Genomic DNA, 15,718 nt, shown 5'->3' with positions numbered 1-15,718 from the left:
GCTGAAGGGATACAGACTGTACAACGGGACTGGATATAAAAACTCAGAAATGGACAGCACAATACTACCCAATTGTAATGCAATTATGTTAAAACACTGAATGAAGCTGCATCCGAGCTATAGGTTTTTGTTTTGTTTTGTTCTTACTATTATTACTTTTATTTTTTTTTCTCTATATTAACATTCTGTATCTTTTTTGGTTGTATTGCTAGTTCTTCTAAACCGATGCAAATGTACTAAGAAGCGATGATCATGCATCTATGTGATGATGTTAAGAATTACTGATTGCATATGTAGAATGGTATGATTTCTAAAAAAAAAAAAAAGGACAGCACAATACTACCTAATTGTAATGTAATTATGTTAAAACACTGAATGAAGCTGAAAAAAAAATCAAATGCACAATAACATAATGAAGAAGACAAAGCAGCTAGAGATCTTGTACACATAGATGGTGATATTGCAAGATATCACAGCTAATTTTTTTAAAAAGTATTGAGTTTTCAAATGAAGTGAAAGAAACACTATATGACTCAGCAATTCAGTTCCTCTGAATTCACGTGAAATATATTGTTCTAGTTTGCTAGCTGCCGGAATGCAACACACCACAGATGGATTGGCTTTTAATAAAAGGGGATTTATTTTGTTGGTTCTTCAGATGAAAGGCAGCTAACTTTCCACTGAGGTTCTTTCTTACGTGGAAGGCACAAGATGGTCTCTGCTGGTCTTCTCTCCAGGCCCCTGGGTTCCAACAACTTTCCCCGGGGTGACTTCTTTCTGCATCTCCAAAGGCCTGGGCTGAGCTGCTTAGCTGTGCTACGTTGTGATCTCTCATTTAAGTACCAGCCAATTAAGTCAAATGTCACTCATTGCAGCAGACACGCCTCCTAGCCGACTGCAGATGTAATTAGCAACAGGTGAGGTTCACGTACCATTGGCTTAGGTCCGCAGCAACAAGACCAGGTATGCTCACCTGGCCAAGTTGACAACTGAATCTAACTAACACAGATAATAAAACTTATGTTCACACAAAATACCTATGCACTAAGGTATTTTATGTCTTTATTCATAATAATCAGAATCTGCAAACAAATCAAGAATCCTTGAACTAGAAAATAAACTGGCACATCATGGCAACAAAATTCTGCTGAGAAAGAAATAGGAAGGAGCTACAGATTCAGAGAACACCGAGGAATAATCTTAAATGTATTATGGTAGGTAAAAATGCCATACTCAAAACAGTAAATACTTTATGATTCCATTTGTTTGACATTCTGACAAAAAAAAGAAAAAAAAAGTAAAAGAAAGCGTCATAGTACTTGCTAGGGTTTTAATAGTGAGACGGTGATGACTACCAGAGAGTGTTGTATATCTTGTTACACGACTGTACGGTTCATTAAAACGACGTTAACCATATACAAAAAGGGTGTGATTTGTGCATGTAAATTGAACCTTTAAAAGAAACCAAAATATTGAGGTGATGTCACCAAAATGGTGGAATGAGATGCTCCTGGATTCATTCCCTGGAAAGATTTGAGCAACAAACCAAAAGTGGCACAAACATCCTTTTTTTATCCCTGGATAACAGAGTTGCAGTAACTTGGACTGGTGCCAGATCTAGACAAAGGCAAGAAAAATAGGCATACCTCACAGAAAAATTCGTGGCATTGTTGCAAGCCATTTCTCCACTGGCCCCCACTCAAGCATAGCATGAAACAGATACACAATCCCAGTGAAGTACCAGTATCTGATTCTAGATGGAATACATACTTTGCGCATATATGTCTTTTCTGAGTGGTCACATAGCATCTTGAAGGACTGAATCAGGATACTCATCATGAGCTTGCGATCTCAGAGCTTATCCTCTAGCTGCAGCTCTGAGGAAGAGCAGCCAAGCTGTGGCTGCTTAGGGTAAAAGAGTGGCAACTTTGGTACATACAGAGTAGCTCCTCTGCCTTAGAGAAGAGATGGTTGGTTGGGGATCATACAGACGTGTGGGGATGGTAGAAATCCTAAGGCCTTGCACTCATGCCCACTGTATTATACATGATGATAAAAGATCCCAGGGGACTTTGTGTTTTCTCTTCAAACTATTCCTCAGATTCATTGTTAGGCTGCCTAAACTCTGAAAGAGACTATTTGCGGAGACTAATATACAAAGACTGGGGAAGATGGATTTTGTTTAATATTTTTTAAGAGATGAACATTTGATAGGAAGATAAATGATTTTAAATCCTGGAAACCTGAAACCCTCCTGGACTTATGAATGGAAGGACATGGTAGTAGAGGACATGCGTGTTCTCTTTGTGGTCCAAAGCTCCTCAGAGTGAAACATGTCTTAAATTCTTAGATGTTTAATTGTATCCTCTGTGTTAACACAGGTCACTCACCTCTGCTGTCACCACCAGTATATTGGTTGTCAGAGTGTCCATGTAGTGTGTGGAGGTGTGTTATGGGTAAGATGGCTCTTATAAAGGGTTTCTATATTATTTCCTAAATTTTTATAATGAGAACTCCTGAAGAAATCAAGTATTTATTTAAAATTATTGAAATCGAATCATAATCCTCAGGGGAAGCATGATTATCTCATTTCTGTAATATGTAATTAATTGTAAATTTTATAGCATATTTGTTTTCAAGCAATTATATTCACCTACTGGTAGCTTTCCTGGGGAAATCAGAACTCTCTTTCAGAGTTTCATATGTCTTTGAAAACATGGCCCTGCATCCAGTCCACTATCTCCACCCCTCAACACCATCCATCAAAACCGCCTCTTTCTCCACCACAGTGGGAGCACACTGCAGAATTTTTTCTGAGAGCATCAGGAACACCTCAATTCAGTACAGGGTCTTTCTGTGCTACATCTATTCCTCTAGGTAAAATATCCATTTTCATCCAGTATGGCTTCATGTGGCCCCCATTCATGCCACTTACATTGCCACATTCATGGGACTACAATTCTAAAGTGGTATGATAAAAGGCAGGATGTCAGTGTCCAAAAGTGACCATATATGAGGTCCATCCTCTGACACCCCCAAGCTCTGAAACCAAAATTATCCAAGACACAATGTCCATCTCATATACCCAAACTTAATCCCATAGTCAAAGATCCTCTTACTGTATGAGGTAACATTCACTGATTCCTGAGAATAGGCCCTGAATAACTTTAGGGGATATTAATTACTCTAATGTGATTGATGTATTTTTCCTCTGGAACCTCACATCAGAAAGTAATAACATATATGATATACATATATGATATACATATATATACATTCTATATGTTTATGCATATATGTACACATGTGCATGTGTGTATATATTGTATGAATTTCTAAGTTTTATAGATGCCCAGTTTTGCTACATATTTAGCATTTGATACCAGGAAATAAATACTGAAGTTGTCTTTGCATTTGAACTTCATCTATAAAGCAGTAAAATGAATGAGATCACTGGTTTTGAATCTCCTAATGTAAAAAAGATCCCATACCCTGTAAGCAAAAGTAAACTCTCATGCATAAAATTGATATAGGCAGGAAGACTGTGATTGGAGGCAGCATTAAGCACTGGACTAGATGCAAATTGGTCCCCTATATTTTGTCTACCCTCTTGTGGTATTAGATTCAGGTGTCAACTTGGCAAGGCAAAGGTGCCTAGTTCTATTGCTGTGAACATAAGCCAAAGTCATGTGAACCTCATCTATTCCTGATTACATCTGCAGTCGGCTAGGAGACAAGTCTACTGCAATGAATAATGTTTGATTTAATTGGCTAGTGCTTAAATGAAAGACGCAACATAGCACAGCCCAAGCAGCTCAGCATACCTCATCTCAGCACTTGCAGCTCATCCCAGGCCGTTGGAGATGCAAAAAGAACTCACCCTGGGGAAAGTTGTTGGAACCCAGAGGCCTGGAGTGAAGGCCAGCAGAGATCACCATGGGCCTTCCCACGTAAGAAAGAACCTCAGTTGAAAGTTACCTGCCTTTCCTCTGAAGAACTATATATTAAATCAATAAATCCCCTTTTATTAAAGCCAATCCATCTCTGGTGTATTGCATTCTGGCAGCTAGCAAACTAGAACTCCTCTAGAGAATACTTTCTGAAACCTAGTTGATGAGCTCACTGTGATAATCTTTCATGTTTTTCAAATCATACCTTTATGTAATTATGGTGATTGCAAATAAAATTGGTCACAAAAACATTTTTATCCTCATATTTTAGAAAACCTTCATAATTTGATCATATATGAATGGAGAAATGATTAACAAATTTGCCAAAAACCCTCTAGCCTTACTTCCTTTTTTCCCCTATTATTTAAAGATTTTATACAACTTCACTAGAAACTTGGTACCATTTTTCTCTCAATAACTATTTAACTAATTGAGGATCCTGCCACTGTGTCTAAGAAATCTGTTCTTGTCTTTTTGGTAATGTAGTAGTATGTTCCTTTAGGAGGAATGGAATGCCTTTGGCTTCCCTAAATCCATTTAGACTATTATTTATCAGGGTAGGGGGTGATCACTCTGGGATGGGGAACCAGGTTCTCGAATACCTTGCCTCGTTCCTACTTGTGGATGCCAGGTATCTTTGGAAACTCAGCTGTCAACCTGTCCCCTAACAGGCAAGAAAGAAGAGTGGGGTTGAGGTGATGGACGGACCTGCTCCACACTGCCTCCTTCAGAGTTGAAGTGGGTCAGCCCCACAGTGGGTTTCACTGACTACCTAAGTGGCAACCAAATGCATTGCTTACCAGCTCTACCATGCATCACCCTGTTCGATCTCATGGATGCTGTGTATGGTGGGGATTCAACTCCCTTCTCAGCCTCTAACGCTTCCCTGGTAGGCAAATCTCAGAATTGCCTGTTTGTGCTGGATAGGGAATGGGAGAGTCATTCCCTACTCATTCTCTAAGCACTGTCATACCAGGGAGGAAGAATTTCTTGTTCTTCTAGGCAGAGTATGGAAGATGAGCTCTTTTTGTCTATGCCAGTTGGAGATTTCATTTTGGAAGCTTCTGTATAGCTCTGTCTAGGAAAAATGTTACCTAATAAGTAATACTCAACAATATGTGGTTACTCAAGGTAGACATCTCTCTTTCTTCTTTCCACTTTTCATGGCTTTTCCCATGATTGTTTATTGTGTTGTCTGAGGGTTTTTAGTTTCAAGAGGGAAAATATATGAAAAATGGCATTAATTTCTCTTGGATGAACCAGAAGACTGGGCTTGGGTATGTGGGACTCCCTTGCCATTCCCTACCCTGGAAATTGGCACAAGTGAAAGCCCAGAAGTAGAAAACTGTGACAACAATCTGCGACAAGCAGACCTGTTCTCACACTTACACTGAGAGGGAGAAACAGCACTGGAAAGTAGAGAAGGGCATGCTTGTTGCCCGCTCATTATTCCAGTAAACCATGCATCAGGAAGCCCTTATCCAGTTTACATCTCACACATAGTTGGACGCAGTATACTTGGAAGGAGGCTCAGTGATGGCATTGATGAGATAGATACTCAGCCACTTTGATGACTCTGTTAACATCCTCGGATGCATTGCCCCTTTTGCTCCCCTAAAGCAATGCACAATCACTAGTGATACCCCAGATGGCCAGTACAAGCAGGCAGGACTTGACAAGTCCCTGTAGCTAGGGTTGGCATGGTCAGTGGCCATTCTCATGCCAGTTACTACTGTTACCCACAAAGTCTCTGCAAGTGAAGGTCTAGAAGAGATGCCTGCAGACCACCATCCACCACTATAATGTCCATGTCCCCCAGTCTAGATCAACCTTTTGCTCAGTTTCCTTTTTCTCTTCCATTTCCCTATTCCTTCCAAGATCTCAGAGTGTCCCAGCCCTATCTTCATGGTTTTGTCTGTGAGTTTGAAGAACAGGCATTCATGAAATCAGCACAGAGGCAGGGAGGTAGAAGAGGAAGTGTGTTCTCACTTCTGTTCCCTAACTCTGTTGTATGACATTTCCTTGAAGCATCTTTGTCAGGCCTTAGGCATGGCCACAAGGACAAATCCACTCATGGAAAGGCATGTGGAAGTTAATGATCCAATGGTGATTTCTTCATGGTCAAATAACTCAGTGCAGTACAAGGCAGAGAAATTCATCTACATATGGAGTAGAGGATTTTAATTTTTAACATTTCTTATTTTAGAATATAAATATTAAATAATATACTGTCTAAGACCAGTGTAGCTACACCCCAGAAAATGTATTTATTTTTTAATATTTTAATACTTATTTAGTTTTTAAAAAGTTGCATTTACTTAGTAGTTGTGTCTATTAGGAAAAAAACGTTGCTGAAGTTTAAATGTCTCTTATGACTAAACTTTATCTGCTTCTAAAGTGCAATACAATATTTATAATATACAGACAGAATAATAAATTATAGTGTACTTAAGGTTACTTTTAGTTTATGTTTTTAAGCAATTTGGCCTATAAACTGGCAATTATAGCTAACGCTGTTTTGCCTTTTGTTAATTCATGACCATTAAGATACATATGGAGTTTGTTGTGAGTTTATTTTCACAGTTCTACTTTAGTCTGAACAAGGGACAGTGCATACAGAGCTACTCCTGGGAGCAGATCAAACTGAAATTCTCTCACCCTGACCAGTGCAAGAGTTACTGCAAGAAATCATTGCAGTTTAATCCCATGATCTTCCTAACTGTCCCGTTGAGATCATGCAAGACAATGGAACAAGGGAGGATGTGCAACAACTGTGCTCAAGGTCTAAGCAGACCTCTGAAAGGGCATGTCTCTCTTGGAGATCAGAATTGCCTCAAGACCTTGGAGGAAATACAGATTCTGAGAAGCCCACAATGGAAGCAAGTGGACCACTCTCTATTAACATCCACAGGGCACTTATAAGCTTGGTTTGAGAGCAGCAGAGTCAGTTAGGTAGGGGAAAAGGAAAACAGATGGATTACATCTGAGGGAATAATTTGGATATAAAGAAATAGAGCATAAAATATGTGGGAAAGTGTACAATGGGAAAGAAAACATGAAATTCACCACAAAGCTCATGGTGTTGGAAGGAGCAGGAGTGAAATGGTGTCATTAGCCTAGTACCACAGTGTGAGAGTGACAGGTGTGCACTAGGCCATATGACCCAGCTCTCCCTGAAGAATTTACTTCCAAAATGCTGTGCTGTCCCTAAAATAGGCTAAAAACTCCCTTGATGGCAAAATTGGCCAAATATGGGAAGAATTGCTGTAAGGGAAGTAGCCAGGTGGAGCCCTTCATCCTCCACCTTCAGTGTCCAAAGCAGCTTAATGAATTTCAGATCAGCTCTGGTCATGGAGATCCCACACTGGGAGTGAGAATTTTGGGAAAGTCTTTCTGAGAATAGGGCAGGCACCGATCCAGACAGGAGCAAGTGAGTCCACCCAGAAGTTTGTCACTTGGGACACTGTCTTCTCCACCAGGAAGTGCATCCCCAGAGTCTCTTGGCATGGCAGATCCAGAGACACCTTTGCAACCACTTCTCCATCAGCCTTCCTGAGTTATCACTGGTATTCCTGACTTCTGGCCATCACTTGCCCTGTTTTACTCAGTTCTTAGCAATATGCCTGCTGGCCAGACATCTGCAGCCTCAAGCTACTGGGTCTAGTTCCTGGGCCTTGCCTTCCTCAGTCTGCAGCTTCCTCTCATTCTTGCCGAGCCCTGTGGATGAGGCTTTTTATTCAGTTCCAGGTGAAGTGGTTTGGGGTCAGGCAATGCAAGATGTGAGGCTCTGTTCCTGCCACCAGCAGCCAGGCCGGGAACCTCAGGCCTCACTCTATACCCCATTCAGCCTCAGCAGCCTCATCCGCTGTCCTCCTGCTGTTTCCTCACTAAAATTTGGTCGCTGCTGATGCACAGAGGCAAAAGGACATCAGCATCCCACCATACACAAAGTACATTCCTGCTAGATAAACACATAATTGTGAAAAGCAAAACATAGAAATTAGCATAAAAGAGTAATTAAAGATACTAAGCGAGGAAATCAAAATTAAAACAAATCAGAAGGAAAACTTATCAGAGGAATATATTCTCCCTACATTCTGAACTCAAGGACGCTGTAGAAAAAAATCTGCTTGTTTACACTACTGTTCACTTCTCCACAGTAAATAATAATTTAGAGATCAGAGATTTGATAACCAGGACTAGTTACCAAAGGGGGATTGATTAATTGGTCTGGATAAGGCTAAAATCAGTAAAAACCAGATAATATTTAAGTATGAGTTTCTTGCAGTCCAAATTTTGCATTGACGTTTTTTCTAATAAATTATTACCAACAGAACTCTTAATAAACTGTAAAATTTACAAAGTGTTTCATAAAACATTTGGCAGGAACACAAAACATACTATGAAGAAAATAAATCTATTGGAATAAATAAAATGAAGCCCAATTAAATGAAAAATTATGCCATCTTACTGAATGAGTAGACTTGTTGCATAAATGACATGCAGTTTCCATATCAATATGGGAATTTGAATTGTATGCATTAATAATGAATAATAGTTTTGGAACATTATTTAAATGTAGATGACATAGGTTTAATAACTCTTTTTTTTGGGGAGGGGACGGTGCATGGTCTGGGAATGCAATATCCTGCATGGTCTGGGAACACATGGAAGGCAAGAATTCTCCCACTGAACCACCCACGAACCTATGAATTTTCATCTTAGTAAGAAAATAGGTACAAAAATTCAGCCCTTGAAAAATGAAGGATGAATTAAAACAGGACATTCATCAAAAATCAAAATGCCTGAGATAGATGAACGAAGTTGTTCACAAATACTGCTAAATGGAAAAAATGTCAAAGTACCAGTGAAGCTGTTCAAATTTAAGAAACTAATATAGCGGTTATAAGCTGGGTTGTGTGGAAAAGGATATGCATTTGCATAGTCAAAAAAGAACATTATTACATGATTTTACAGAAAGCAACATAGCGATAGCACTAAAATTCTAAAATATACCAAACTGCAAATCTCACCATTAGAAATTATTTCAAAGAGAGAAATGTACAGAAAAAATATTGACAGCTTTAAAGTCAATAATGGCAGAAAAGGAGAAAGAAAATTACTTCCCTCTGATAGTAATATATAGAATAATAGGGTAAAACCATAGCATATATTAGACAGCCATCATAATGAAAGGGAGCAATAGCAGTTGAGAAAGAAAAATGTCAAGTATTGTATTGGGAGAAATGCAAGTTGCATAGTAGCATACATAAAATGAGCCCATTTGGTTGAAATAATACAAATAATATATTTAAAGACATGCATATATACACATGTGTACAAAATAGAGTAGATAGCTAGATTTGGATATGTGAGTATGATTATTTAGGCATGAATTATAAGGTAGACTAGTTAGGAGATATTTATTATAAATTACCTTGGGTTCATTTGTGGGACAAGTCCAGGGAGTAGAGAGTCAGAGCATGCAGAAAAGACGGGACATAAAGAACATGGACATGTGCTCCCCAGTAGAGTTATTTATGAACATGTGTGAAGTGTACTGTAATAGTTCCCATTTATATAATACATGTATGAATAGGAATTTAAAAATTAAACAATTGAAATGATATTGTGGATGCCATATGTACTGAATTACAGGGAACCATGATTGATTGTTAAATGACGGATAGCAAATGGGGAGAGTTTGACCTGTATTTCCTAAAAGCCAACAAACAGAGATGAACATGTGTATCTGTAGTACATATAAATCTCCAAAAGGAAGAAAGTATGAAACAATACATGTGTGTTGTTAAAATTGCACATCTTGATGGAGGAGGTACAATTTACATGAGGGCATGGCTCTGCGTATTTCTTTATAAAAGTTTACAATGCTTGTAATGTGACAATGCAGTGTGTAAGTTAAATACCTATATATGTTAAAATGTATTAACAAATTTTGTTTGTTATTTTCTAAATAGGCAACAAAAACATACCTATAACATGGTGTACAAAGATTTTAATCCTTGGAAGAAGAGCATGTCCACAAACTGTATAAAAGGCCAGTGATCTCCTACTTCCTATTTGGAGTCAGTGACCTCTTCTGATCTCATACCTAGAAATGACAGAAAACAATTCTGAGTGTTAATGGACTTATTCTTGAAGTACATATTGCGTGTTTATGTCTAGAGATAAGGAAGTAGCTGAACACAATGGACAATTCACTAGGCAACATATGGGCCTCTACAGGACTCTTTCTCTCCTATGGTGCCTACACCTTCCACCCCATTGCTCCAGTTGAAAACTCACTCTTGGATACTGTAGCCTTTTTCACCAGACTGACCATAGAGGAAGTTAACTGAGAAGATGCAGCTATCCAGGAAAAAGAATATTTTGGCCAAAAGTCTTCAGGTTGTTGGAAGTCATGAGCCATCCTCTGCCCGTCTCCAACTGCAGTACATCAGTGCTTCATTGGCTTTTGTTTTTCTTGATGGTAGTGTATGGATGGATGTCATCTCATAGCCCCAACTTCACTCTGCTCACTGGAGCCATCACTATCTCTCTGAGAAATAAAAATAGGACACACTGTAAATGTTATGCGACAGGCCCTTATCCCCTTCCAGTGTCTCTGAAGGCTTCCCCATGCCACTCTAGGTCTCATCTCTGAAGTAGGTGGAAATGCCCCTGTCACCTTCAAGACTTCCAGGCCCAGGAACTTGATGCTGTGCATGTGACTAGCCTTTTTTCCTCATTACTGAATCTGGATCTGAATTTGCCCATCTCTTCCTCACATGTGATTGTCTAGTATGTTGTTGTCCTGTCCAGGTTTTGTAGATATTGTGCCTCTTTTATGCATTTACTCTCAGCTCAGGTTGTTCCAGGGAAGGATCTCAGGATCGTTGAGTTATAGAAGAGAAAAAATAAAAGGTCAAAGATATGAATAAAACCACAGAGTAAAGTCTGCTTAAAAGAAAATTGAAAAGTGTTTGTATATAGTCAAGGACATCTTTGCAGCAGTTATCCATGAGCTACTGGTTCTACACTTATTTAGAAAATATAACACTCAGTGGAATTTTTCTATACCAGCTGCTGCTTACACTCAAATCAAGAGGAAGCAATACATCATAAACCCAAATTCAGATTCTCTCGGCAACTACTGGGATGCTATGAACTCACCTTATTTCATGATGTCCTCCTGTCCTGTGCCAGTGCCCTCCTTCTTTTCACTGCCTAAATGTTGGTAGATTGTTTCCAGGCAGGCAGGATCCCCCACAGTCTGGCACTGCTTCTCTTCCTTCTGCATTAAAAATCTGTTATATCATCCTTCAGAAACACATTTCCCTTGGAGTCACCTAGGCTGTGACCCATTTCAGCCTCCCGTGTTCCAATAACATCCCATATCCTCCTTCCTGACTTACCATGCGGCTCACATGCAGAGCCTTGTAAAACTCACTATCCAGATGAGGCTTCTGTCTTCTCCTGGCCTGGGGGGGACACTGAGCCTGAGTTGATGTCAGCTGTTCTGAGGCTTTTACAGTCCAGTTCCTTCTAGGGTGGTACTGCCCATGACATTGGGGTGGAGTAGAGGGATTACAATGGAAGGAGGGGAGCTTCTTAAAGAGGAGATGGATTGAAGTAACCTAAAGGGAAGTTTCCAGAGAAAAGCCCACATTTCCCAGCCCAAACCCCTTTCCCTGTCCAAGTCAGTGTGTTTTATGGTGTGTCTTTAAGCGCTTCCCCCTCTGCCCTTGAGGGTGTGCTGCTCTCCTTTTCTTCTGCTGGGCCTCTTGGCTCTGCAGCCCCACCAACTCCTGCTGCAGTTGCAACAGCTTTTGTTTCTGTTCTTCCAGCTTCTCCTGTAAGCGGCGACAGATTTCTTCCTTTCCTTTTATTTTCCTTTTTACATTCGCCTTCATGCAATGGTGGGCCATCTGGAGACACTGTCGACGAGGGCGCCTTTCTGAGTGGGGCCGCTGCCTCTCCAGCATCTCTTCATAGAAGACACGGCAGCTAAATCCCTCTTTGACGCCGTGCTCTGCATGCACCAGGAATGCCTCCCTGGTCGGGAACACCCTGCAACAGGCTACACAGCGGAAGCCGAGCTCTGTGGTGACTAGCCATTCTGGGGTTGCAGCCCGGGCACTCTCCTCCTCCTCCTCCAGATGGACAACAGGTTCAGGGATGGGTATTTCAGGTTGCTCCTGGAAGGGCTCCGGGGAGCTAAGCATGGACTCGGTGTTGGTTAGACTCGGGAGAGAGCCAGTGGTGCTCTCTTCAGAGAGCTCAGCCTCAAAGACCTGGGGATGTGCGTTTCCCACGGGTGAAAATGTGCTTTTGGTTTGCCACTCAACAGCTACACCCTTTACTGTGTGCACTCTGGTAAAATAGGCACACCTGACCCATTGGTGCCCAGAAGGAGCCCCAGACTGGTAGTCTGATGAATTTGAGGTCTTCTCAGTTGAAGTTGAGGAAGAAGACCTCTCTGACACCCTTGGAATCTTACTGGGCCTGGAGTCTGGACTTCTTGATTTTTGTGTCGTAGGCTGCTTGGCACTCTCCTCTTCGGTCACAGTATCTGAAAACAGAGTTATTTTTATGATCTGTTTGAATCGTGGGTGGACAGCAGTGAGCTCATGCTTTTATCACAGAGATCACTTGAGACTTCTCCATCCTTACCTTCCTTGACACAACTAAATCTTGTCGGTTCTTTCTCCTTTCACAGGGGTCCTTTTACTTTGGAGACACTATGTGGGCAACTTAATGTCCTGTGCACATTATATTTATTAATGTATCACCTTATCACAAACATTTTTACTCTTCTAAAGCACTAATACATGTTGGGGTTCTATGTTTTCAATTGTAGATTCACCCTTAAAAATTTTTCTTTTATTTTTGGTTTTTAAATTCCAATTGATTTCTACTTTGAAATGTAGAAATTACCCCATGAGCCTGAACTTTCCTCATTTTCTGTTACTTCTCTGAAAGAATTATTCTGTGAAAGTAATCTTCTTAGTAAATTTGGAGGATGAATGATGAAATAGAAGTAATGGTAACCTTATTTTTTAAATCTAATTTCAAGCTCTTTTCAGGGAAAGCTTATATAAAAGGAATTATGTTTAAAGACAGGAATTTGAATAATTTGTTTTGCTTTATACCATTATACCTCTCATTTTTGTCATTTTTACTAAGCAACAATTCCATGTAAAAGTTGTTTTCCCTAAATAAAGCTCCCATTAACATATCCTTATTAAATCATCTTTTTTGGGGATCAAATAATGTATCCAGAACACAGTTCTCCATGTCTTAAAGTCATGATTCCATAAATCTCAGATGGTCATGATGGCGGAACCTCAAAGAAAATTATCTGGCAGTGTGTAATTATCAGGTAAAAGTTTCTGTATATTTCAGAATAAGATCAGATTATTCACAATGAAAAAAAAAGATGTAGGTGAGAGTTGTTGATATCAGGGTGTGACTGAAGTGTGAAAATCCATTCAGAGTCTTTGGATAGAGAGGGGTGACTGAATTTCATGAGGATGTTAGAGGCAGGCAGAGATGGAGAAGTTAACAGGAAGGAGGGCTGCACTAGTGGACAGAGCAGATGAGAGAAGCAGAGGAGGAGTAGGGTGGGTGAAGGAAATTGGCTTGGGGAAATGAATTAGAGTAGAGCTCAATTTGAGTAAAGAAATAATTAAAACTATGATCATGAAGTGAAGCTATGCCTTTATATGGTGTTAGTTGCTTGGAAAGTAGTAGGTAGGAGAAAAATGAGATGGACTTCCTTGGAGCTAAGGAGCGAGGGGCCTGCACAACTCATCTGCCTGAGAAGAGGAGAGCTCACGGGACTAGGATACCTGGGGTGAATATGTGATACTGGCTCCATCACACTACCCACTCACATAACTCCCTCAACATTTGGTTTCTTTTCAAGATTCTTCAAAATATGTTTTTACTCTCATACACAATATGTAATAATGGTGAAGTAAAAATCTTCAAAAAGCCACCTTGTTCCCCTTGCCCACATCCTTCTGACTCAGTTGCCCCCTTCCTTCCTTGTCATCTACATGAAGAAGTTAGGATTCAAAACCGAAAATTGAGCAACTTTTTTGAAACTATTCCTGAAATTCCTGAAAAATCACTTAATTATTTTGTTTGTTTACTATTTATTTCTCTACTATTCATTCATACTATGCAATTTTGTTAATTATCTACCATATGAAAGAATTATGTTCTCAGTGAAAACCTTGGTGAGTTATTGCCTCCTTTCCAAAATCCATCTTTTCTCTGGCCCAAGGCAGATCAAATTCCAGGGAAATTAGGGGAAATCCGGACAGGAAAATAAAATGCCTCATGGCCCATCGACCATCAGTCAGAGGCAATTTTCCTTCCATTCTTACCTAAGGTTTCAGAGAAAGGTCTCTTCCTTGCAGACTGCTGTGACATCTTGTCTGGGTCAATGAGAACTTAAAAGGAGAGTTTCTGAAAGGTTTTATCACACCTCCCAGTGGGAGGTGCTGTTCCAGCCTCTCCTGAGTTGGGGCCTTGGATTTAGTCCTGATTATCTGCCAATCTATAGTCAAAGTCGCTCTCCCACAGGGAGATCTCAGATCACCAACCTCCCAGAAGAGCAGTTGGGATATGAGTGAGCACCAGGACTTCCAGTAACCCTTGTGTGACATCATCACTGACATAGCTCAGTTCCATGGGCCAGTTTGAATCTAAACACAGAAACAAGAAAAACGGCAGCACCTGAAGTAGCAGTTGGCAAGGGATTGTGGGTCAGAGTATATAATAAAAATGAATTGAAACTCTTCTCTGTCCTCAAAGAAGTTATAATCTCCAAAGAGATGGACGTGCAGTGCTTAATAACTAAATGTGATGGGATATTTATGTCCCCAAACTTCTCATATGACTCTGATTCAATCCTGACACTTCAAACTTAATAACACAATATCCTGTCTGAACCCCCTCAGGTATCTTTGTACCAGAGTCTTAACACAGGCTGTTGCCTCTGACTATAAGTCTTCCCTTTCCACTTCTCCTCTCCCTTTGTTCACTCTGACTTGGAGATACATGGTATTGAGAAGAGCTGTACTCTTCTGTAAAAGACATTATACTCTATCCATCTCAATGTTGTCATTAGTATGAAATAAGTGTGTGGCTGATCAAGAGTAAGACCATATGAATGCTGGCTGTTACTATTGTGATTTAGGTGACAGTTTGCTTAGTTAGTGCAGTCAATGTGATTTTCCTTCTTGAATGATTCAGAATGCCCAAAGGCAGCTTCCATCCTTGCTCCCCTCGTGGATCATGGGAGATGGTCATTTCCAAATATCTAGCCTCTGAAAGTATTGTATCAAATTAATGGAAAATAGGAGAATTACTTCATCTTTGCAGTTCTAGAAAGTAAGAAAGTTCCTTCCCATAATAGGTACCCAATATCCATTTGTGGAATACATGAATGTTTGGTGACTTTACAAAGGGACACTTCCCTTCTAGGCATCCAGCACAGAATGGGATTGTGTAACGTTTGTAGTTGCTCATCTTTTAATATTGATATCCCAGATATATTATTGTGAAAATCCTGAGTTTTTTATTCTAGCCATGCTAGTGGCTATGAAATAATATCACAGTGTATTTTGATTTTGATATCCAAGATGGCTAACATGGAGCATATTTTCATGTGGTTTTGTATATTTGGGTATAATCTTTAGAGAACTGTTTATTGAAATATTTTGTAACATTTAAATTGTGTTAGTTAATTTTATATT

General features: G+C 39.8%; 1 protein-coding gene across 3 annotated transcripts; it reads right to left on the bottom strand.

The window, feature by feature from the left end:
* Positions 1 to 772: 772 nt before the first annotated feature.
* Positions 773 to 14,603, bottom strand: LOC143677327 (uncharacterized). Of its 3 annotated transcripts, none has more exons than XM_077153184.1 (6): positions 14,345 to 14,603; positions 11,366 to 12,522; positions 10,639 to 11,244; positions 10,257 to 10,509; positions 9,944 to 10,062; positions 773 to 895 (listed from the first exon to the last, which is right to left on the bottom strand). In XM_077153184.1, the coding sequence occupies exons 1-2, from the start codon at positions 14,388 to 14,390 to the stop codon at positions 11,651 to 11,653; spliced, it is 918 nt and encodes a 305-aa protein (XP_077009299.1). In that variant the 5' UTR covers positions 14,391 to 14,603; the 3' UTR covers positions 773 to 895; positions 9,944 to 10,062; positions 10,257 to 10,509; positions 10,639 to 11,244; positions 11,366 to 11,650. The 3 variants fall into 3 exon arrangements, with proteins under 3 accessions (XP_077009299.1, XP_077009297.1, XP_077009298.1); XM_077153182.1 differs by lacking the exon at positions 773 to 895 and adding an exon at positions 7,766 to 7,911; XM_077153183.1 differs by lacking the exon at positions 773 to 895 and adding an exon at positions 7,766 to 7,908.
* Positions 14,604 to 15,718: the final 1,115 nt, after the last annotated feature.

Source organism: Tamandua tetradactyla, chromosome 3 (genome assembly GCF_023851605.1).
Source record: "Tamandua tetradactyla isolate mTamTet1 chromosome 3, mTamTet1.pri, whole genome shotgun sequence".
NCBI lineage: Eukaryota > Metazoa > Chordata > Mammalia > Pilosa > Myrmecophagidae > Tamandua > Tamandua tetradactyla.
This window is presented reverse-complemented; position numbering and strand designations above follow the sequence as displayed.